The sequence below is a fragment of the Mobula hypostoma genome, chromosome 25, assembly GCF_963921235.1.
Source record: "Mobula hypostoma chromosome 25, sMobHyp1.1, whole genome shotgun sequence".
NCBI classification, from domain to species: Eukaryota; Metazoa; Chordata; class Chondrichthyes; order Myliobatiformes; family Myliobatidae; genus Mobula; species Mobula hypostoma.
This window is the reverse complement of record NC_086121.1, coordinates 13,494,096-13,517,289: the sequence shown is the minus strand read 5'-3', so window position 1 is coordinate 13,517,289 and position 23,194 is coordinate 13,494,096. Positions and strand designations below refer to the sequence as shown.

Below are 23,194 nucleotides of genomic sequence, written 5' to 3'. Positions count from 1 at the left end.
CTGTGGAAATGGATAGATAGCCAAAGTTTTGGGTTGAGGCCCTGAAGGATAAAAAAGATCCTACATCTCCATTGCATAGCAACTGTTCTTAACTTAAATGATGCTAATCATAATTTAATGAAATATCAGTTACGGGATTCTCAACAATCCCTTCCCCTCTGATAATTTCAGCAGAGAGTACTGAACCCTAAGATTCATTTTCTTGTGGGCATACTCATTAAATCCATAATAGAACAATACACCTCTCCACTCCTGGGAGTGCATTTCCCCACACTACCCCCCTCCGCCAAGTTCGAGCAGGACAGGTGGTGCTGTACCTTGGCACCTGGTCTCTCAGGGTCCTAGGCTAGTGGACAGCAAATGAAAATCCAACAAAAAAAAATATCTGGAATTAAAACTGAAAATGCTGAAACACTCACGGGGTCAGGCAACATCTGTGGAAAGAGGAACACTGATAAAGTTTCAGGTCTGGGACCCTTTGTCAGTTCTTATTATGGTTTCAGCCAGTCAGCTCTTTGTGGAATTGGTGGCAAGGCTGGTGGACTCGCTACCTCACAGCTCCGGCTGCCTGGGCTCGATCGTGACCTTCGGCGCTGTCTGTGTGGAATTTGCACACTCCCTGCGACGATATAGATTTCCTCTAAATGCTCCAGTGTCCTCCCACCTCACAAAAATACGCAGGGGCACATCCTGAATAGTGGTGAGGGAGGAGGCGTAGAGGCAAGTGTAGCTTGCAGGAGTAAGTGCCAGGAGGGAGATCAATGGGGATGGACAAGTGGACAAGGGTGTCACATAGGAAGCATTCCCTACAGAAAACAGATTGGTGCCCCAAACACTCCTTCCAAGTAAGGTGATACTTCATTGTCAGGGTCCTCTACTATATCCAGTATTCCCGGTGTGAGCACCTCTACTTCAATGAGACGTAACACAGATTGGGATCTGCTTTGCTGACCACCATTGCACTGTCTGCCACAAAAGGAGGGGTCTCCAGCTGGTTCTGCTCCTAAATCTTACCGTCTTAATGTATGAGGGTGACAGAAAATGGGAGGGGCTGAGGAAGAGCATTGATGGGAAAGTGGGGGGGGGGAATAAAATGAAATAAGGTGAACGTGGATCTTTGATGTTCATCTTGAACTCCAAGCTGAAGGGTTCATCTCAGTGATTTATCAATTTGAAGACACACGGAGATGCAGATGCTGGAATCTGGGGCAACGAAAAGAATGCTGCAAGAACCCAGCACGTCAGGCAGCACGTAGGGAGATGAACACCCAGTCAATGTATCAGGTCAAGGGTGTCGATGAAGGGTCTTGACCCGGTACGTCGACTGCCCATTTCTCTCCACAGGTGCAGCTTCACCTGCTGAGTCTCTCCAGCATCTTGCTTCTTGCTGATGACTCCTGTAAAATTTGCTGGGTCGTGGAACAGCTGGAGGCAATTCGAAGATATATCTACAGTGCATCACCCCTCGGGTGGTTTTTTTTAGCGTCTCGTACTTGTCTGGCACGTGGTGCCAGGGTGAACCGGGTCACGTGATGAATGTCCCTGACCCGACCCTTGTATTTTTTACAAGGCCAAGTGGCTAGCTCGACACTCAACCCGGCACGGATGGAAAGCGTGCCCGGGGGTGGCCCGACCCGGATTCGAACCGGGAACCTTCGCTCCGGAGTCCAGCGCTGATCTCACTGCGCCACCAGCCAGCCCTTAGGGTGGTGAATCTGTGGAACTCACTGCCACAGATGACTGTAGAGGTCAAATCATGGGGTCTATTTAAAGTGGGGGGTTGACAAGTTCTTGATTGGTATGGGTGTCAAAAGGATACGTGGAGAAGGCAGGGGAATGGGGTTGAGAGGGATAATAAATCAGCCATGATGGAATGGCAGAGCAGACTCAATGGGCCAAATGGCCCAATCCTGATCTTGTATCTCATGGTTCCACGGGCAGCAGTAAGTGTCACTGATACCAGCAGCACCATCAGTGATCACATTTTACTGGCAACAGTGAAAGTGCTCCTCCAAGACTTTCACAACCCCATCGTTGGGTTTGGAGGTTTGCGTGTCTCAATGACCCAGAGAGCTATGCTGGCTGGAGTCAGGACCTTCTGCTTTGGCTCTTGGTAGGGTCACCCATGCCAAACAGGTCAAAGGGTAGAGGCCAGACTAAGAGTGGTCCACCGGCCCTCCAGGTTTGGGGGGGTTCAGCTCGGGGCTAACAACCCTGACTGGTCAAAAGCAATTGTTACAGAACAAACAATGAAGAATCCTTTTATACCTGTGTGTGGTGGAGGACCCTGAACCACACCTGGGACACAATAGAGAAGATGACCAAGGACAGTCAGAGATAGAGGACCTTCATCGCTACCCTAATCGCCAGCGGTGTAACAGGTAGCAAGGGCAAAGTGCTGCCATTTTATTTATGCCTAATGAAGCGCAGTGAAGGTGTAACGAGATGGCACAGTGCACGGCCTCGCTTACCTTGGTCCTGCCCGGGCTCCGGGCTGGCTGCACAGCTGTTGTCTCCGAGACGGCTGTCAGGGTGGGCACTGGCAGCTGCTGCTTCTCCTCCAAGAAGTCTGAGAAGCCACCAGTCGCCACCTTGTACGACTTGTTGCGCCGATTGCGCTGCAGGGACCTGCCCGAGCCCCCCAGCTCCTTGCCGTCCTCGTAGCAGAGGTCAGAGGGCGGCATGCTATGGACCTCCCTGCGCCCACTGTCCTGCCTGCCCAGCGGCGAGGTGCCCTGCCGCCGCCTTCTAGTCTTGGTGTTCTCGGCCAGCTTGTTGGGAATGATTTGCTGATGTCCTAGTTTCAATGCCGCCGCGCTCTCCGTGCTCAGAACCACCTTCGGCACGTCTGAGAGCGAGGGCATGGAGCTGGCACTGGACAGTGCCAGATTCTCCACTCCCAGCAGTGAATATTTCTCATTGGTTGTGCTCTGCTTCTTTGTGCCAGGGTTAATCTGCAGGTCGGATCCAAACTGCTCCAGCAGCAAGGCCTGGGACGTTTCTTCCAGATTACTGTCCGAGTATCGTTGAGACATTTCTCTGGCCCTGTCGTGGAAAAGTCAAAACTTAATGCAGTTTCCACACCTTAGGAGCTGTTACGTCTCAATCCCAAACTGGTCTTCCCCCTAAACAAGGGAAAATAAGAGAAAAGAAATGCACAATCACTGCTGATTCACATACATATCCTTTGGACACCAAAACAATTGCATTCTGGTCTGGGTAAGCGATCAGAGCAACAAGATACCTATTGAATATAGAAAGGCCTACACAGAGCGGACATTTCCAATACTGGGAGAGTCCAAGACCAGAGGGCACAGCCTCAAAATAGAAGAGTGTCCCTTTAGAACAGAGATGAGGAGGGATTTCTTTAGCTAGAGGGTGGTGAATCTGTGGACTTCATTCTACAGATGACTGTGCAGGCCAAGTCACTGGGTGTATTTAAAGCGGAGGGTGATAGGTTCTTCAGTAGTAAAGCTGTCAAAAGTTACAGGGAGAAAGCAGGAGAATGGGTTGAAAGAGAAAATCAATCAGCCATGATTGAATGACAGAGCAGACAGGATGGGCCAAATAGCTTAATTCCACTCCATTGTCATATGGTCCAAGCAAAAAGCAGGAGGAACCCAACAGGTCAGGCAGCATCTGTGGAGGGAAATGGACTGCGTTTGAGAGCTCTTCACCTGAAATGTTGACAATCCATTTCATTCTACAGATGCCACCAGACCTGCTGAGATCTTCCAGCTTCCTGTTTGTTGCTCCAGATTCCAGCATCTGCTGTCTTGTATCTCAAGCTACGTGGCCCAGGATGCAAAGCTGCTCATTCCTGAAAGACCTTCTGTCAGCGGTGAGAAAGATCGTAGGCGAATAGCGTCCACCCAATGCCATTGTCTAAATGTTCTCCATTAGCCTCCTGCTGTGTTTGATGTGCTCCGGCCCCAGAAGGCACAATGGCATGGCGGGTCGTGTGTCTGCCTCAGAGCTCCGGGGTTAGATCCTGTCAGTGTGGAGTTTGAATGCTCTCTAGGTAAGAACAGTGTGAGCATGTGGCCAAGTGGTTAAGGCATTGGACTAGCTACCTGAAGGCCGCGAGTTCGAGCCCCAGCCGAGGGAACGTGTTGTGTCCTTGAGCAAGGCACTTAAGCACACATTGCTCTGTGACGACACTGGTGCCAAGCTGTATGGGTCCTAATGCCCTTCCCTTGGACAACATTGGTGTCGTGGAGAGGGGAGACTTGCAGCATGGGCAACTGCTGGTCTTCCATACAACCTTGCCCAGGCCTGCGGCCTGGAGAGTGAAGACTTTCCAGGCGCAGATCCATGGTCTCGCAAGACTAACGGATGCCTTTTTAGGTAAGAACACTATTTCTGCCACATACTCCCATATCTCAGAGATGAGCTGATAGGCTATTGGTCATTTATTAAAATTCTGTGTCAGCAGGAAGCAAAAGAATCAAAAGGGAGCTGAGAAAATGTGTTGTAAGGCTTAGGGAAAGGAGAGAAGGAATGGGAATGGTGGGATTACACACAGCATATACAGGATGGTCACATTCTGTGCTAGCAGTACGTGGATTTGTCACAAGATTGTCCTGCACACCAGGAGCTCAGCACAAAACCTCAGCTGCTGCTCAGTACAGCATTCTCGAAGGCGCAGGCTTCAGCCGCAAATAGGAAAGATAAAAGATTAACTTTATTTCTCACTTCCAACATACAGTGAAACGCGCTGTTTGAGTCAAATCAAACCAGCAGTAGTTCTGCCGGGCAGTCCGCACGTGTTGCTACGCTTCCAGCACCAACTTAACAAGCCCACAGCTCACTAATCCTAACCCGTACATCGTTGGACTGTGGGAGGTGCACCCGGAGGAAGCCCAGACGGTCACAAACAGCACAGGTTAGGACATACGTACCCTTTACAGACAGTGGCAGAAATTAACCTGACCTTGCAGTATGAGCAGTGAGGGGAGAGTGTGCGTAATATGGTTTCTGAATGGTCTCCTGCTTCAGCCAAGACCCACTACCCTCTGAAGTACTATTGATGACAATTGGGCATCAGCTGGTCTACGGTTCATCGGTCAAAATAAATCAGACCAGAGACTGGGCAAGAAAAGTTAAGTCCACGTCGGCAGGAGACACGCAGGGCTGAGGGTTTACATCTGTCTTCGACCAGGAAGAAAGATGATGTCGGTGTCTTAGCAAAGGAAGGTAAGCTTAGTTGGTGAATGGGATAAGCATAGATAAAGAAGCTGTATTGGTTGATTTGAAATGCATAAATCACCTGGTCCAGGTGGGATATATCCACAGTGGTTGAGGAAAAATAGGCATTAGATGAAAAGAATCCAGAAGGACATTATGAATGAAGGCACCAAGTTCTAGAGGAAGAAAGTCTTGAAACTTTACAAAGGACCATCAAAGCCAGAGCTGGAGTAATGTAAAAATACAAGTGATTCTGCAGATGCTGGAAATCTCTGCCAGAAACTGTTCATTTCTATCTGTAGATGCTCCCTGACTTGTTGAGTTCCTCCATTGTCTTGGGTGGGTAGCTGGAGTAATGCATTCAGGCCTGGAGCCCCACTTTAGGAAGATTTAAAATGCCTTTCGAAAGATCTAGAAGAGATTCACTAAAATTATTCCAGGGATGAGGGACTACAGTGATTTGAATCGAATGGAAAAAGGGATTATTTTCTTTTTGAAAAAGAGAGAGGGTTGCAAGAGGATGTGATCAAAATATTTAAAATCACGTTGTTGCAGAGGTCTTGAGCTACAGGGACACAGAATGCAGGTGACTGACAAATGAAACAAATCTGACCCAAGGAGGAACTTACTTACCCACTGAGTGGTGGCATTCAAAGGGGAACTCCAGAAATAATGAAGTTTGCAGAGTTGTCTGGATAAGGCATTGACGGGGACCAGGGCACTTCCTCTTGCACAATAAATGGAAATGAAGAAAACTATAAATGTTAGAAATGAAATAAAATAGAAACTCAGGTGGCATCAATGAAAAGAGAAATAAATATAATGCTTCAAGTCTGAGACCTTCCCAGTATTTTTCTGATTGCGTTGCTCTTACAAAGAGCTAGCACTGGAACAACTGGAATCAGCTGCCAGTTGAGGAGGTGGGTGGGTGTGGATTCCATTTCAACATTTAGCAGTTTGGATAAGTAGGTAATATGAGGGGTATAAAGGGCTATGACCCAGGTGCAGGTGATGGGACGGCAGAATAATAACTTGGCATGAACTAGATGGGCCAAAGGGCCTGTTTCTGTGCTGTACTGCTCTATGGCTCTCCTAACTCCAAGAGCTGAATGGTCTCCATTCTGTGACCACTGAGGTCAGGCAGGAGAATCGGGACCAGTGGTAACAGAATGCCTTCAGTGATTATCGTTTCCCTATGGAGAGTTGCAGATTATCCTGTTATTTCTGATCCTGATTGCTCTTTAGCAACTCTTCCTTGGAGAAGATGTCAGCAGATGGGGGCTCTGATGACCACAGCAGCCAAACAGCTTGCTGAAACTTAAACATGGAGCTTGGCTTTTCGGTGAGGGTGGTTGTAGCCCAGCGAGCCTGCCTTCCGTGGCATGAGTCAGCGTCTTACTGAGTGACAGAGCTGTGGTTTCACAGCCAGGAAACACATTGTTACAGCAAAAAGAGAAATTGCTAGAGTACCTCTGCATCTGTGGAGGCGAAAAGGTTAGCTCAAAAGTTCTAAGTAGATTTATCATCAAAGTACATATATGTCAACTATATACAATCCTAAGATTCATCGTTTTGTAGGCATACTCTAGAAATCCATAGAATAATAACGATAACAAAATTAATGAACAACCGCATCAACTTGGGCATTCAACCAGTGTGTAAAAGCCAGCAAAATGTGTAAGTACAAAAGGAAAGAGATAATAATAATAAATTAATAAGCAATAAATATCGACAACATGAGGTGAAGAGTCCTTGAGACTGAGAACAATGGTTGTGGGAACAGTTCAGTGATGGGGGGGGGGTAAAGTTGGTTCAAGAGCCTGATGGTTGAAGGGTAATAACTGTTCTTGAACCTGGTGGTGTGAGGACTGAAGCTCCTGTACCTTCTTCCTGATGGCAACAGCAAGAAAAGAACATCTCATGGGCAGTGAGGGTCTTTGATGATGGATGCTGCTTTCCTGTGACAGCGTTTCAATGTGCTCAATGGTGGGGAGGGCTTTACCCATGATGGACTGGGCCACATCCACTACTTTTTGCAGGATTTTATAGATGACTATCAAGTCCTGATGCAGGATTTGACCTGAGACCTCAAATATCACTTTGCCTCCATAGACACTGCTCAATTCGCTGAACTCCTCCAGCTGTTTGCTTTTTGCTCCGGGTTCAACTATCTGAAATCCTTGTGTCTCCAACTCCTTGTTACAGCTGAGTTCCTGAAACACTGTTTGTAATCATTCACAACATTTAACAGCATGGAATGCAAAGGGTTAATAAGTGCTGACCTTTTGACTTACGACCTTTAAACCAATTAAAACTGTGGAAGGAATCAGGTGATGTCTGGTTCACTGATTGCAAAATACAAATAAGTTTTGTGAATTCAGGCTTGGCTAGGTTTACTGACCTCTTCAAGCTCAGAGTTTTCTCCTGGATTGCAATTTACATGACAGAAGTGGGTGTCCATGACACTTTAAACTTTGCAGAAACAATAAGAGCATTTTTAGCTGGAAGACTCCCACAGAGTCAAAGGCTACCGCTGACATTCAGATCTTCTCTGTCAGAGACAAAGTGTTGCTAGAAATTATCAATCGACTAAATAATGTTTTGTCCTTCTTGGGGTGGGAGGTTTGGTGTTGGCCTTCTCATCTCAGTTTGAGTTAATTTTGCATCCTTAGTCTCCAATTCGTCAAAATGCTGGTCACTGGCAGACTGGAACAGATCGATAGTCTTAGTCCCTGACTAAGAACAGAATTAGAGTTGGGGACTTCAACTAGGCTTGTTTGAAGAAATTCCTGCCCAATTACCTTCAGCTTATAACACCAGAGGTCCCAATATACCAGACCACTGTTATACTAAGATAATGAATGCCTACCAACCCACACCTCGACTGCATTTCAGTAAATCTAATCCCGTGGCTGCCCTTCTCCTACCTGCATACAGGCAGAGGCTAAAGAGCAAAGATCCAGAGGTTAGGACAACAAAGAGGTGGTCGCGGGATGCCGAGGAATGGCTACGGGGTTTCTTCGAGTCAGTGCACTGGCCATGTTCAATACTCATCTGTGGACCTGAATGAGTACATCATGGTTGTCATGGACTTTATTAAAACAGTTGCAGATGAGTGTATCCCCACAAAATCATTCAGAGTCTTCCCCTGGAGAATTCCTGGATGAACCATGCGATCTGCAATCCAGAGGGCCAGATTAGAGGTATTCAAGTCTGGTGACCAAGAAAGTTACAAGAGGTCAGGGTACGATCTCCGGAAAGCCATCTCATGGGTGAAGTGGCAAATCCAGTGAATTTGAATCAATAAAGGATGCTCGACAGTTGTGGCAGGACTTGAATGCTGTCATCTCCCATAAAGTAAAATCAAGCAACATAGGCGACACAGGGCTTCATGTCCAGGTGAGTTCAATGCCTTCTATTCTCACTTTGACCATCAAAACATAGAGGAACCATCACAAGCTCCTACATCTCCAGACGATCCTCTGCTCTGAAGCCGACATGCAAGCACCCTTCAGGAATGCGAACCCACGAAAAGCATCTGGCTTAGATGGGGTGCCTGATCAAGTACTAAAGACCTGTGTTGATCAACTCACAAAATAATCTGCAGATGCTGGGGTCAAAGCAACACTCACAACACGCTGGAGGAACTCGGCAAGTCGGACAGCATCCGTGGAAAAGATCGGTCGACGTTTCGGGCCAGAACCCTTCGTCAGGACTGTAGGGGGAAGGGGCAGAGGCCCTATAAAGAAGGTGAGGGGAGGGTGGGAAGGAGAAGGCTGGTAGGTTCCAGGTGAAAAACCAGTAAGGGGAAAGATAAAGGGGTGGGGGAGGGGAAGCAGGGAGGTGATAGACAGGAAAGGTGAAGAAGAAATAGGGGAAAACACAATGGGTAGAAGAAGGAGGCAGAACCATGAGGGAGGTGATAGGCAGCTGGGGGAGGGGACAGAGTGAAATAGAGATAGGGGAAGGGAGGGGGAGGTAATTACCAGAAGTTGGAGAATTCTATGTTCATACCAAGGGGCTGGAGACTACCTTGATGGTATATGAGGTGTTGCTCCCCCAATCTGAGTTTAGCCTCATCATGGCAGTAGAGGAGGCCATGTATGGACATATCCGAATAGGAGTGTGAAGCAGAGTTGAAGTGGGTAGCTACTGGGAGATCCTGTTTTCGATCTCTCGGTCTCCATCTCTGGAGACAGACTGTCCACTGACATCTTCTACAAGCGCACTGACTCTCATAACTACCTTGACGATACCTCTTCCCACCCCGCCACATGCAAAAATGCCATTCCCTATTCCAGTTCCTCCGTCTCTGCTGCATCTGCTCCCAGGATGAGGCTTTCTGTTCCAGGACATCTCAAATGTCCTCTTTCTTTAAGGATCGTGTTTTCCCTTCTGCCGTCATCAAAAATGCCCTCACCCGCATCTCCTCCATTTCCCGCACTTTGGCCCTCACCCCATCCTCCCGCCACCACAACAGGGACAGAGTTCCCCTTGTCCTCACCTACCACCCCACCAACCTCCAGATCCAACACATTATCCTCCGCAACTTCCGCCACCTTCAACAGGACCCCACCACTAAGCACATCTTTCCCTCTCCACCCCTCTCCGCCTTCTGCAGCGATCAGTCCCTCCCCACAGATCTCCCACCCGGCACTTATCCCTGTAAGCATAAGTACTACACCTGTCCCTACACCTTCTCTCGTCACCATTCAGGGCCCCAAACAGTCCTTCCAGGTGAGGCAACACTTCACTCGTGAGTCTGTTGGGGTCATCTATTGCATCCGGTGCTCCCGGTGCGGCCTCTACATCGGTGAAACCCGACGCAGATTGGGGGACCGCTTCGTCGAGCACCCTCCGCTCCATCCGCCACAACTAACAGGATCTCCCGGTAGCCACCCACTTCAACTCTGCTTCCCACTCCCATTCAGATATGTCCATACATGGCCTCCTCTACTGCCATGATGAGGCTAAACTCAGGTTGGAGGAGCAACACCTTATATACCGTCTAGGTAGTCTCTAGCCCCTTGGTATGAACATAGAATTCTCCAACTTCCGGTAATTCCCTCCCCCTCCTTTCCCCTATCTCTATTTCACTCTGCCCCCTCCCCCAGCTGCCTATCACCTCCCTCATGGTTCTGCCTCCTTCCACCACCCATTGTGTTTTCCCCTATTCCTTCTTCACCTTTCCTGCCTATCACCTCCCTGCTTCCTCTCCCCCACCCCTTCATCTTTCCCCTTACTGGTTTTTTACTCGGACCCTACCAGCCTTCTCCTTCCCACCCTCCCCCCACCTTCTTTATAGGGCCCCTGCCCCCTTTCCTCTTCCCTCCTCAGTCCTGACGAAGGGTTCCCGCCCGAGACGTTGACTGATTGTTTCCACGGATGCTGCCCGACCTGCTGAGTTCCTTCAGCGTGTTGTGAGTGTTGTGTTGATCAACTGGCTGGAACATTCACTGAGGCCTTTCACCTCTTGCTTCAGCAGTCTGAGGTACCCACTTGCTCAATCAGACCTCATTTATGCCGATGGCTAAGAAGAACGTGATGACCTGCCTCAATAACTATCATTCAGTAACATTTACAAACACAGTGATGAAGTGTTTGGAGAGGATGATGATGAAATATATCAACTCCTGCCTGAGAAGCAGCTTGGATCTGCTCCAATTTGCCTACTGGCACAACAGGTCCACAGCAGATGCCACCTCATTGGCCATTCACTCAACCTTGGAATATTTGGAATATTTGATGCATATATCAGGATGCTCCTTGTCAACTACAGCTTGGCACGATCCCTTCAAACTAATCGATAAGCTTCAAGACCTTAGCCTCAATACCTCCTCATAGAATTTCTCACTTGCAGACCCCAGTCAGTTTGGATTGGCAACATCTCCTCCACAATCTCCATCACCACAGGGACACCAAAAGACTGTGTGCTTATCCCCCTGCTCTACACCTTTTACACTTATGACTGTGTGGTTAATATTAAAAGAATATATTAAATAAATAACTAAGAGATGGGGTGCAGGGCATCCCTTATTTATTTATTATATATATCTTTATATTTTTTATTTTCCCCACTTTTTCTCTCTCTCTTTTTTCTCCCTCTGTCCCTCACACTATAACTCCTTGCCTGCTCTCTACCCTCCAGGCTCCCCTCCCACCTTCTCTTTCTCCCCAGGCTTCCCGTCCCATGATCCTCTTCCTTCTCCAGCTCTTAGCTCCATCCCTCCCCCTCCTGTCTTCTCCTATCATTTTGGATCTCCCCCTCCCCTTCCCACTTTCAAATCTCTTACTAGCTCTTCTTTCAGTTAGTCCTGACGAAGGGTCCCGGCTCGAAACGTCAACTGTACCTCTTCCTATAGATGCTGTCTGGCCTGCTGCGTTCACCAGCATTTTTTGGAAAGAATATTGACTGGTTGCATCACAAGCTGGTATGGAAACACTAATGCCCTACAAAAAAATCCTACAAAAAGTAGCATATACAGCCCAGTTCATCGTGGGTAAAGCCCTCCCCACCATTGAGCACATCTACACAAAGTGTTGTCGCAGGGAAGCAGTATCCATCATCAGGGACCACCACCACCCAGGCCATACACTTTTCTCACCACTACCATCGGGAAGAAGGTACAGGAGCCTTAGAACTCACACTACCAGGTTCAGGAACAGTTATTACCCCTTAGTCATCAGGCCTTTGAACCAAAGGGGATAACTTCACTTGCCCCATCACTGAAATGTTCCCACAACATACGGACTCACTTTCAAGGAATCTTCATCTCATACTTTCAATATTTATTGCTTCCTTATTTATTATTATTACTTTCTTTTTGCATTTGCACAGTCTGTTGTGTTTTGCACACTGGTTGCACATCCAGTTGGTTCGTTCTTTCATTGATTCCATTAGATTATGATTATGAGGACACGCAGTCCTCTTTTATTGTCATTTAGTAATGCATGCATTAAGAAATGATACAATATTTCCTCCGGTGTGATATCACAAAACACAGGACAGACCAACACTGAAAAAACTGACAAAACCACATAATTATAACATATAGTTACAACAGTGCAACAAGACCATAACTTGATGAAGTAGTCCATGAGCACAGCAGAAGTTCAAAGTCTCTCAAATGTCCCACATCTCACGCAACCGGGAGAAGGAAGAAAAACTCTCCCTGCCATGCCGACCACAGTCCGACTCTGAGTCATCCGAAAACTTCGAGCTCTGATCAGTTCTCCGATACCGAGTACTGAGCGCCACCTCTGTCCGAACGATTCGACCTCAATCTCGGTCACCAACAGCAGGCAAAGCCGGGGATTTTGAGGCCTACCCTCCGAAAGATTCCCGACGGTGAAGTAATAACAGCAGCGAACGGGCGTTTCAGAAATTTCTCCAGATGTTCCTCTGTGCTTTCACGTCCCTCTCCATCAAATCAGAATTGTCCACGGCCCCTATTTAACGGATACAATATCATTTTTCACCGGAGGGCTGTGCACGCGTGGTGCGCTGCTCTCTCTCTCTCCTCCCGCCGATTATTATGGTTATTATTCTATTATGGATTTGCTGAGTATGCGCATAAGAAAATGAATCCCAAGGTTATGTATAGTGACATATATGTACTTTGATAATAAATTGACTTTGAACTTTGATATTTAGGGGAGTCAAAGGCTTTGCTTCACCAGGCTGACGTAGACTGAAAATTCAATTGCCTGTATGGCCAGTTTTGCGTCACTTAAGGGTTGAAGCAGTTTAAAAAGGAACTGGGGGGGGGGGGGAGCAGGAGACAAATTCACCTCTGAATTTAATCTAACCTAGACCAGAGTTTACCAACTCTGCAGATGGCATCAGACCTACCAGAGTTGGAACAAGGGCCAAGAAAACATGAGTTCTCAATGTCTGTTCAGACTGGATGGCTTTTGTTTTCCTACGGCTTATGCTTTGAACAGCAGGGGGGGAAAAAAAACAGTATTTCATTCAAATGTGCAATCTTCCATAATCAAATAGACAGCCAACATCATTCGTAGGCTGGCTGGAAGGACCACCAGAAATGATGGCAATCAGTTTTTTTTTCCCCACAGTTCAGGAGAAAAAGAGGTTGGCCTTTTTTGCTTAACTACTATCAGATTTCTTCAGCTAGCAGAACACTCAGAAACACATGAGGCACTGCAGATGCTGGAATCTGAAGCAAAAAAATAGCCACAAGGTGCTGGAGGAACTCAGTGGGTCAGCAGCATCTGTGGAGGGAATTGTAATATCAGTGTTTTGGGTCAAGATCCTTCATATGGACTGAAAGATCGATAGATCACCAGTATAAAAAGGTGAAGGGAAAGGATGAATGAAAAGCTTCATAAGTAATGTAATCCAGGTTTCTCAACTCTGCAAATGGCATCAGAACTACCAGAGTTGGAGCAAAGGCCAAGAAAAGATCAGAGGAGGAGTGATAGGTGAATATGGTGGGAAGAGTGGAAAGAGCGATAGAAGCTGGGAGATGGTAGATGGAGGAAAAACAAGGCCAAAGTTGATGGAATTGGATTGGAGAGGGAGGTGGGAGCATAGGTGGAACTCCCAAGGTGGTCATCACATTTGTCAGAACCAATTAAGTGCATTGAATCAAAGGTAATCCAAACAAATCCATTTCATCATTGGCTGCATGTGGCCCAATTACAGAAGTTTTAGGACAAACCAAACCTGGTGATAATTATTATCATTGATGACTCCATTTAACTTGTCCCTGAGAAACAAGCCCTTTGTCGCATCATGCTTGCATCAACCATAATTCTGTCTGCCCAGCACATGCTCTATATCCCTCGATTTTGTGCCTGTTCATTTGTCTGTCTAAGTGCCTCTTAAACATTGCTGTTCTATCTGCTTGTATCACCTCTACTGGAAGTGTATTCCAAGCAACTACCATCCTCTTGGTTAAAAAAAAAATTGCCTTGCAAAGCTTCCTTTAAACTATTTCTCTCTCACCCCAAATCTATGCCCTCTAGCATTCGATGTTTCCTCCCTGGGAATAAAAAGTTTTGACAACCTACCCTGACTATACTTCTCTCATCATCAGATTTTATGGCAGATAGTGCATAGAAAAGTTCATTTTTTTTATTCAAATATCTCATATCTCACAGATAGATAAGGAGGCTCCACTTGGTGTGAACATGTTAAATGTCTTCACCCGAAGCCCAGTCACCGTATACACGAAACTACCGATGATAAGGAAGTGAGGAAGGAGAGAGGTCGGAGTCCATGTTGGCAGGAGGCAAGTGATTCACAGCCTGTGTTGAGATAGTCAGGTCTAAAGGTAGCCTATACTCTAGCAAGTGTATACAGATGTACAGTGGAGAGCAGTCTGTTGGGTTGCATCAGCAGCTGCTACGGAGGCTCCAGTCAGCAGGATCGAAAGAGGCTGCAGAGGGCTGTAGACTCAAACAGCTCTGTTATGTTTTGTAACTCCAGAAACTAATTGAAAGAAAAACACAGCAGCCAAGGTGCTTGCCTACTCAACTTTCCTTCCTTTTAAAAAAGTGACGTGGTGGCGTAATGATGTTTGCCATTCACATACTTTACATATGACACACAATGAATATTGTAAACAAAGTTGCTTAATCAAACAATATCACTCAAATATTACTGAAATAATGAATACACTCACACAGTATATTATATAATACAACTACTATAGACATCCACAGCACAGTAAATTTTTAATTGTCCCCATTCCAACCTAAAGATTTAATTGTTGTGGAGGATTTCATACTTTACTGGGATAATGTCTTTTCTGACAAGGGGGAGTCACTTTGTTTGGGAGGTTGCTGTGAAATAATCTCAGCTTCTGGGCCCTCCTCTGTGGTGGTTGTAGGAGTTGACTCTGGGACTGCAGGAAGTGGTTCTGACAGCTCTGGCTACCTTTCTTCCCTACCAATTGTGCTGCTCTCCTCGACTGATTCAATGTGCTGTCTCCAGAGGACATCAGGCACAAACTCCACTGTGTTGGAGAGTGGTCCAGTTCCTGCCAAGTACCCACCTCTGTAGTCCCTCACCACAACTGCTTGTCTAGGAGTGAAGCATAGAACCTCCTTATTTGAGGAGCCCTCAATTTGTCTCAGCTTTTTGTCCTGCACACACCGTCTGAGATTGGCATTGAGGAGATCCAAGTGTGAGTGCAGGGGACGACTCAGGAACAGCAGAGCTGGTGAGTTGTTGGTTGTGAAGTGTTCTGGATTATGGCATGCCAGGAGGAAATTGGGAGGCTTCTGATTCAAACAGTGTTAACATAGCGCGTTCTGCTGACATTGCTCACAGTGTGTTCTTTAAATCTGGGTCTGGACAAATCTTCCCGCCAAGGCATTTGTAGCTGGGTGGTACAGCGCAGATGTAATATGCCTTATTCCATTCATTTTCAGGAATGGGGAGGCGGTTGGGAGGGAGGGAAGGAACGTCGTCTCAGACCATGAGAGGTCTGCGTCGGGCATTTTCGTGCCTTACAAGGCGCAGGTTGGAAGTCTGTGTGGGGCGCCACTCCTTGCACAGACGCTACAGCAATGTGTGGTTAAGTGCCTTGCTCAAGGACACAAACACGCTGCCACAGCTGAGGCTCGAACTAGTGACCTTCAGATCACTAGACGAATGCCTCAACCACTTGGCCACGTGCCACACACAAAATGCCACACAGGAATGACTGAAACTGCCCCGCAACAAACTGTGGTCCACGGTCACTGACTAAATGATCTGGAAACACCAGTCTTTGAGAAGAGGCTTCTCAACAACATTTGCAGTGTGTGTGGCTGTAGTGGAGGCTATTGGAAACACTCCTGGCCACTTTGTGGTTGCATCCACTATAACCAAAAAAATTTGTGCCCATGAATCCACATGAATCCTCTGCTAGGGCAATGCAGGCCAGTTGCAGGGATGAAGAGGCACTGCTCTTGGCATCTTCTGGACATGCTGGCATCAGATACAGTGCATGGCAATCTGCTTGATCTACTGAGCCACCCAGGCCACCAGGCAAATCTTTGAATCAATGCTTTCATTTTGACCTCATCTAGGTGACCGGCATGTAGCTCCTCCAACACTTCAGTTCTCAGCTTGGATGGTACAACAACTCTCAGTCCCCACATAAGGCAACCTGTCAAGGGCAAGTTCATCCCAGCACTGATAAAGTTGGGGGAACTGGGATTTCTGCTGGACGTTTCTCCAAGGAACAGAGCCCATCTCTGCATTTGCTGCTAGTGAAACACTTTTCTATGGATTAAAAATGGACATCAGAGCCTGTTGGTCAGTAATGAGGGTAAACTCTTCCTATACAAGTACTGGTTGAAATGTTTTACATCCCAAATCAGACTCAAGGCCTCTCTGTCAAGCTATGTGCAATTTTTCTCTGCAGCACTAAGGGAATGTGACACAAGAGCTATAGGGCATTCACTTCCATCACTCATAACATGTAACATGAGCGCACCTATACCATAAGATGAGTCATCACAGGCAAGCTTCACTGGATGATGTAGATCATAATGTGTGAATACAGTGTCTTGTGTAATCATTTCCTTTACCTTTTCAAAGGCCACACTGCTTCATCCATTGTCATTACGTCCAGATCTGTAGTAAATGAGTTCAAGGGCTGGAGCACAGTAGCCAGGTTTGTCAGGAACCTGTTATACTAATACACAATCCTAAAAAGGACCGCAACTGTGACACGTGCTTTGGCCTCGGGGCATCCACCACTGCTTGAATTTTCTCAGCACACTTGTGTAACCTTTGTGCATCAATAGTGAGACCACAGTAGGTGATGCTTGATTTAAAGGATTCACACTTGGTGTGTCATGCTCTGAGCCAATAATCTTCTAAACATTTTAGCACCGTTTTGAGATGTTGGAAATGGTCTTTGTCATCCTCATTGGTAATGATGATGTCATCCAGGTAACACTGAGTGCCTGGGCAGCCCTGCAGCATCAAGTCCACAGCTTTCTGCCAGGGTGCAGGTACAGATGCTACTCTAAAAATAAACCTATTATAGTGCTAAAGCCCTGTGTGAGTGTTTATGGTGGGAAACACTTTAGACTCTTCATCCATCTCCATCTGTAGGCCTCAGCTAAGTCCACCTTGCTGAAGTGTTTTCCTCCAGAAAGGTTTGCAAAGAAATCCTCTATCCTGGGCAGAGGGTATTGATCTACTTTCTGTACTGGGTTGATGGTGCTCTTAAAATCACCACAGATCCCTACAGACCCATCCTTCTTGGCTACCTGGGCCACTTCTGTTTCCCATGGGAAACCTTGGAAAAAATTCCTCCAGCTGCCACATGATCTAGCTCACTGGCTACATTATCATGGATGATACAAGGAACTGGACGTGTTAAATCAAAATGCCACACCCAAGCTTTTCCCTTCCCTGTGCAGTCTATTAATTTTTGTCTGCCTGACATATGCAGTACTGTGCAAAAGTCCTAGTCACATATATATAGCTAGACTGCCTAAGAAGTTTGCACAGTACTGTATTTGTCAATGTGGAGTGGAGGGCAAGTTTGTAATAGGGTGGGAGCAAAGGATGTTGGAAATGGCGAGTGTGGGGCACCACTGGAGGGGTGTGGGAGAGGTGGCAGAAAGGAGTGCTGGGGTTGGGAGGTAGTGGCATAGGTGCAGACACACCCAGCCCTGAGATTCCAGGCAAGGTAATTTGATTCCAAATAATTTTGTTTATTGATCATTACAAAATGTGTCTCTGGTGCTTCCTGCTTTCAGCCTCTATTCCTCTTTTTCCAACCATGATTCCCCTCTCCCTGCCTTCCTCCCACACTCAGTCTGCTAGAGACCCATATTAGAATCAGGTTTATCATCACTCTCATATGTCATTTTTTTTGTGGTGGCAGTACTTGCAATATATAAAATTACTATAGTACTGTGCAGAAGTCTAGATATATATATAAACTTAAACTTCGAACCCAACTGTATGCTTTTCCACCCAATGCACTCAGCAAAACTGGCACTCATTTCTTATCAACTATTCCATTTGCTTTAAAATACTGTTCAATTCATTCAGTTTACATCATCTAGTTATCTGTTGTGCAATTGAACATGTCTAACTTTCTGGTGTAGCCAGCCATTTCTATCTTAAAAGTTATCATTATCACCCAATACTCACTCTCTATGAATCCATGAATTTCAGCTGTTTACTGCCTTCTTTTAAAAAAAAAATCAAATGTCTCTCTCCCTTTCCAAAGAAAAATGTCCTGCAGTTCAATAGGTAGATCAGTGGTTTCCATAAGACCATAAGATATAGGAGCAGAATTAGGCCACTTGACGCATCAATTCTGTTCCACCATTTCATTATGGCTGATCCATCTTCCCTCTCAGCCACAACCTCTTGCTTTCTCCTCATATCCCTTGACACCCTGTCTTGGGTTCGTTAAAACTTTCTTGTCGCCACTGTTATGTTTTGTAACTCCAGAAATTAATTGAAGGAAAAACACGGGAGCAAAGTAAAGTGCTCATAAGTGACGTGGTGGCGTAATGACCTATGCCATTCACAGACATCTTACTTATAACTCATAATGATTTATGTAAACAAAGAATGCTTAATCAAACATTATATTTACAATATTTCTGAAATATTGAATGCACTACAAGCTCCAGCATGGGCATAAGCCTCTCCTTTCGAGGACATATTCAAAAGCGATGCCTCAGGAAAGGAGCATCCATTGTTAAACACTATCCAGAACATGGTCTCTTATCGCTACCATCAGGAGCCTGAAGACCCACACTCAGCATTTTAGTGAGTGTGGGTCTTCCCCTCTGCTATCAGATTTCTGAATGGTCCATGAACACCATTGTGCTATTCCCCTTTTTCGTTTACTAGTTTTTATTGCAACTTCATTTTTTCTTCCCTGTCTTGCACTGCATTGCCAAAAAGCCACAAGTTTTATGGCACATGTCAGTGATCAGAAGGGAGTTTCAACAGTAGAGAAACTTGGGGCAGGAGTGGAGGCTGCATAATAAAGGGGTGGTCTTGGTGGGTATCTCAGGGACATACCATATGCAACTCCAACTACACACTGGTTCATCCTCAGACAGGTACCACTGATACCTCAACATCACTAAAAGTACACTACAGGAGCCTCTCACAATCAAGTTCCTTGTGTTATGATAGTGTTAGCATTTTAAAAACTTTACTGATTGTAAAGGACTTTGAGAAGTCTGGATGACACTAGTATTGTATAAGCAGAAGTCTTTCTTTCTATTCTGCTTGTGGAAGTTGGCCTGTCCTAATAACTGAAACCTGCAAATGATCAGTCTCATAGCAATCACTGAGTCAAGACCCGACATGTTTACAGAGCGAGTTTGGCAAGCAAGGCGTAGTTTGTGCTTTCATAGTTTCTGTATTCATGTGGCACTCAGAGTGAGGGAGATGTGACCAAACCACCTCCAGATTTTCCCCCACTTTTCACAATTGCAGCACGCTCCTGGTGGACTGGATAGGGTGTGGCAGGAAACAAAGTCATTTTGCATTTATAGATGGCCTTTCCGAAAACCAGTCACCACACTTTAATTTCGATGTAAAGGCACTTTAATTTCAGTTATTGTTACAATCTGCTAGCCATTTTGTGCACAGTAAGTTCCCACAGAAAAATAATAATCAGATAACAAACTGGTATTGTTTAGCAGAGTGTGGTGCGTGGCCAAGTGGTTAGGGCATTGGACTAGTGATCTGAAGGTCGTGGGTTCGAGCCTCAGCCAGGGCAGCGTGTGTGTCCTTGAGCAAGGCACGTAACCACACGATGTTCCAGTCTACCCAGCTGAGAATGGGTACCGGCAAAAATGCTAGGGGTTAACCTCGTGGCATCCTATCTGGGGGGGGGTGGGGGTGGGAGTCTCCTACTCTCAGTCGCTTCACGCCACGGAAACCGGCGTAAGCACCGGCCTAATGGGCCGCAAGGCTTGCGATAGACTTTAATCTTTAATTGTTTAGTAGGGCAACACTGGAGCATAGGGTTTAGCATAATGACTTCAGCTTCAGCAATCGGGATTCAATTCCTTTTACTGTCTGTAAGGAACTTGAACACGCTCCTCATGTCCGCATGGGTTTCCTCCAGGTACTCCGGTTGTGGGCATGCTATGTTGGTGCAAGAAGCGTGGTGGCACTTGGGGCTGCCCCCAGCACATCCTCGGACTGTGTTGGTCATTGAGGCAAACAAATCATTTCACTGTATTTTTCAATGTACTTGTGACAAATAAAGCTGATCGTTACATCAAGGAGAATCCCCTGTACCTTCACTCCCCTCCTCAAACTGTGCCTTTGCATCTTTTGTGTACACCTGACACAGCAGAATGAGTTTTAGTTCAATGTCAATTTCTCAAATGCCTCCAACCTTGCAGCTCTTTTTTAAAGTCTCAACATAGACTCTGGGCGCAAGGCTGGAGAGCAACTTGAACCCACAACCTTTTGATTCAAAGGACAAGGGTGTAAACAATCAAGTCACTTCAGACTGGGATCAAGAACTGTTGTATGACTAAAATATTGCTTTGCAAAATCAGGGTGTGGCAAGCCCTAACTTTAATTTCAGTTTCATTCAAAGAGCAGTAACTTGTGAAACCCAGTGAAGGAAAGAAAAATACAGGCGATTATTCCCTAGTCATTGCTCAATGGTAATCTGAGCTTTACTATAGTGGTGATTTCCAACTGCAAAGGTAGATCTTTTTACATGTCCATTGCTTAAGAGTGCTCCATGGGGTAAATGCTAATAGAAGGTTGAAGGAAATTCTTGAGAGATTACTGACAGTTCTGAGGTTGTGCCTTTGGGGAGAAAGTATGCTACGAAGAACATGAGAAATCCAGCAGGAAATGACTGGGCTTTGCTCTTTTTTCAAGATGCCAAAGGCTTGAACCTACAGCTGGCTGACCTGAGAGATGAAGTTGTTGTTACCAAATACTCCTCTCTGATAAAGACATCTGTCTTCAAAAGTTACTTTCAAATCAATAACAAATTTCACTACATATTTAAGTGATAACGAACCTCATTCTGAACAATATTTGAAGGTCAAGAACAAAATCAGAATAAAACAGTTTGTTGGCAAGTCATCGGCTTGGGAACAGCAAATAGTCCAAATCGCTTTCACCTGTGCAGTTTCCATATCTTTTCATCCTTAACTCAACCTATTCTTGCATTTTGAAAGATTCTCCTGCAGTGCACATTGATGTGCCTACCCAACTCACAACTCTTGTGTGAAGACACTTACACCACCTTACTATCTATTTACTTTTAATTTTGTACCTGCCCCTCAACCTTTACAATTTCTCTGATACTCCACTGCTACGCACTGAGAGTGCTGTGCTGTTGGAGATTGTGGCTTTCAGATGGGACTTCAAGCCAAGGGTCCAATTAATCTCTCAAATAGACATAAAAGGTGCCTCAACACTATTTTTTAAAGAAGGGCGTTCTGTCTTTTATGCCAAGCAATATTTCATCTATAGGTGAAGATAGCATTCATTTTGGCTCTGGGTATATGAAAGCAGTTTTCCTACCGCTGGTTTAGGAAATGGTAATGACATTTCCTGTGACAAACCGCACGGAGACCCCCCTGAGGTCACCATAATTGGACCTAATCTCCTTTCTGGACAATGGTCCTAATTATGGTGCTCCTGCGAAATCCCTATCTTCTTTGTCAACTTAAAAAGAGATTCTCATGGAGTTGATAAGAAATAGAGTTATTGATTCTATTGCACTTGTGAATGTTTTCCTGTGAAAATCTGCAAGAAAATGAATCTCAAGGTACTATCTAGTGACATATACTGTATGTATTTTGATAATACCTACCTTGACCTTCAAAATCCAGGATCCAGTATCGTCTACGATACACAATGTACATTGATGACACAATATCTTTTACACCATCAATCATGAGGGACTCCCTTCCATCTTATGTTTGCTTGAACACAAGCCCTAGCTAATAAAACTGTAACAGAATCGCTCTGTGGGTGTGAAGCAAAACTCTATCTCCAGCCCCTCACTTTTCTCAATCTTTCTCTCTGTAATACTGCACATCACCTTGAATAAGCTTCCCAGAGTGAAGCTTAACTGCAGAATAAATGGGAAACTATTCAACCGATATTGCTTCCACTCTAAAGCCAAAGTCACCACAGTTTTTACTCATTAAGCTGTAGTACGGAGATAATACTTTTGTGTCTGCAAGTTCAGAGACTGAGCTCCAAGTCAATGCCAACTTGGTCACCTAAGCCTTCAACATCAGCAAACAAAAGGTTCTCTAAACGTCTGTTCCTACTTCACAACACCACAGCCACACTAGAAAGGGCATAAATCAGACTCTGGAAATCGCTGATTATCTGTTTTTTAGTTTTTGAGATACAGTGGTGAACAGGCCCTTCCAGCCCAGAAAACCACCTATTTAACCCTAACCTAACCAGAGGACAATTTACAAAGGCCAACTAACCTACTAACCAGAACATCTTTGGACTGATGGGGGAAACCAGAACACTTGCGCTCATAGGAAGGACATAAAACTTCCTACAGGGGGCGCTGGAATTGAACTCCGAAATCTAACATCCCAAGCTATTGCAGCATCATGCTTACTGTGACACCACCATGGCACCCCGATATTTCAGGAGCCATCTCACAATTAAAACAGATATCAGTGATGATTCTCACCATTTCTTTCTGCATGCAAGAACAGCACTTGGCTGCCTAAGCTGGTTGATGATCAAGACTTCAAAACTAGTATAAAGATTAGTCCTAAACACAGGCGATTCTACAGGTGCTGAAGATCATCAGTAGCACACACAAAATACTTGAGGAACTCAGCAAGTCAGGCAGCATCTACCAAGGAGGATAAAAAGTTGATGTTGTGGGCTGAGATCCTTCATCAGAACGGGAAAGGAAGGGTAGAGCAGCCAGAATAAGAAGGTGGGAGCAGTGGAGGGAGAACAAGCTGACATGTGATCTGTGAGAACAGGTGAAGGGAAGTTGGGTGGGTGGGTGGGTGGTTTGAAGTAAGAAGCTGAAAGGGC

General features: G+C 45.8%; 1 protein-coding gene across 3 annotated transcripts in view; it reads right to left on the bottom strand.

The window, feature by feature from the left end:
* The window catches only part of arhgef16 (Rho guanine nucleotide exchange factor (GEF) 16), a 62,104-nt gene that overhangs the window by 36,414 nt on the left and 2,496 nt on the right, over window positions 1-23,194 (bottom strand). The window contains exons 2-3 of one of the 3 annotated variants that reach the window (XM_063033025.1): window positions 5,821-5,942; window positions 2,472-3,125 (exon numbers count right to left, since the gene is read on the bottom strand). In XM_063033025.1, coding sequence (XP_062889095.1) covers window positions 2,472-3,035 — 564 coding nt within the window. In that variant the 5' untranslated portion in view covers window positions 3,036-3,125; window positions 5,821-5,942. The remainder of the gene's footprint in view (window positions 1-2,471; window positions 3,126-5,820; window positions 5,943-23,194) is intronic. The other 2 variants (XM_063033026.1, XM_063033024.1) reach the window with 2 other exon arrangements.